We start from the raw sequence: 1628 nt of genomic DNA on the forward strand, positions 1-1628 counted from the left end.
GGGGGGGAGGGGGACGGAAATGGCTTTTTTAAAAACCACCTATAAATGCAAAATGCACCAACTTTAAAGATCTTGTAAAGAAAGTCATGAAACGATTGATTTGTTATCTCCTTTCCTTTTATTTTTAAAAACCAATTTTTCCATCCGTGTAACCTTTAAGCATTATTTCTTTTTTCCTAGAGAATTAAAAAACATATTTTGTAAGTTCTAGAATTTTGAGAACAATGGTCTGTATGTCCTCCTTTGGACTCGACACATTTAAACGCGTCGTTCGCAATGTTCACTGGAGGCCAAACACAAGGATCCACTCAACCATGAGTTCTCAAAGCCACACAAACTGTACACCTTACAATATGGAGCTGTTTCTAGAGACACAGGGGGAGGGGGGGTTGCCCAAATAGACAGCATTTGTGGAGTTGATATAACCTGAAAGGTGAATAGTATGGGCTTTGCCAAGGAACCAGATGTCATAGAAGAAGTGTTCACGCTTTTCAAGACGATCGAGGAATCATGAACACATTTCTGTCCTCTGATAGCTTCGCGAAAAAGAAAATGGGACAGTCGTAGATGAAGATCTGCCTTGAGAATGCGAACCGTTGAGATGTAGGAAAGTCATTGGTGCAGACATCGTCTACGGACAGACGTCTCATGGGGCTCATCTACTGAATTTTGCACCCTGGTGACGTGTGTGTTTGACTTGAAATGGTCGTTTTGTTATGGAATGTTTAGTTCTGATTCTCTACAGGTCCTAACTGATGGACCATTTTCACCCTTGACATCAAAGAAGGCCTTAAGGGCACTCTAACATTATTTCCGTGCCTTGTGCGAAACTTACGAAATGAGTTGGTGTTGAAGAAATGTTCAATACAAAAAGCTCCCTGCTCTTCACTAATCTTAACCATGATCTCGGCAGGCAAAGGAAACTTGAGAAACACTATCTGCACACTTCTGTTGACCTGTTGGACTGCTGTAGTTTGCAAAATGGCGCAATCGTTGAGATTTTTAGTGGTAGGCCTAATGTGAACTAGTGTGTCATGCTACAAAAATGGGGACATAGCTGAAAAAGGGTTGTTTTTTTACGCACTATTCTGTGGATTTATCTAAAATTAATATCAGACAAATTCCTTTTGACTTCCAAATGGTGTGTCCCAATTTGAAACGCAAAACTTCAGTGAGGAGGAAAAAAAAATTTTTAAGTTGTACAGTTGTTTGTTGTTATTTTGCTTTTTATTGTGTTTTTTTGTTTGTTTGTTTTTTTTATCACCCTGTACATCTGGGAATTATGGTTGATGGACATTCGGGAATAGTCTGCTTCTCCTTACTAATATTCCATATTATTATTGTGGTTTTATTCTTTGTCTTGGTAAAATATTGTTAACATGGCCGGTTTCGTACAGACTTGTTGCAAGTAAAGCCGTAGATGGTGGTGCACAAAGAATAAATTAACCCATCAAAGTCGAATTCATGTTTCTTTTTGTTGTCTGTTTTCTTCAGAGACAGTTTCTGGCGATACGTCTATAGCAGAGCAGATGACAAGTGAACCTCTGAGGCCGTTGGAAGAAAGAACATGCGGAAATGGCACTCTGTTCAAGTAAGTCTCTCTCTCTCTCTCTCTCTCTCTCTCTCTC

The 1628-nt window shown here is 39.5% G+C and overlaps 1 protein-coding gene across 1 annotated transcript in view; it reads left to right on the top strand.

The window, feature by feature from the left end:
• The window catches only part of LOC101856027, a gene marked incomplete in the record, with an annotated part of 35382 nt that overhangs the window by 24990 nt on the left and 8764 nt on the right, over positions 1-1628 (top strand). Inside the window, 1 exon segment of the mRNA XM_013083177.2 lies at positions 1495-1591. Coding sequence (XP_012938631.1) covers positions 1495-1591 — 97 coding nt within the window.

The sequence above is a fragment of the Aplysia californica genome, unplaced genomic scaffold, assembly GCF_000002075.1.
Source record: "Aplysia californica isolate F4 #8 unplaced genomic scaffold, AplCal3.0 scaffold00216, whole genome shotgun sequence".
Classification (NCBI taxonomy): domain Eukaryota; kingdom Metazoa; phylum Mollusca; class Gastropoda; order Aplysiida; family Aplysiidae; genus Aplysia; species Aplysia californica.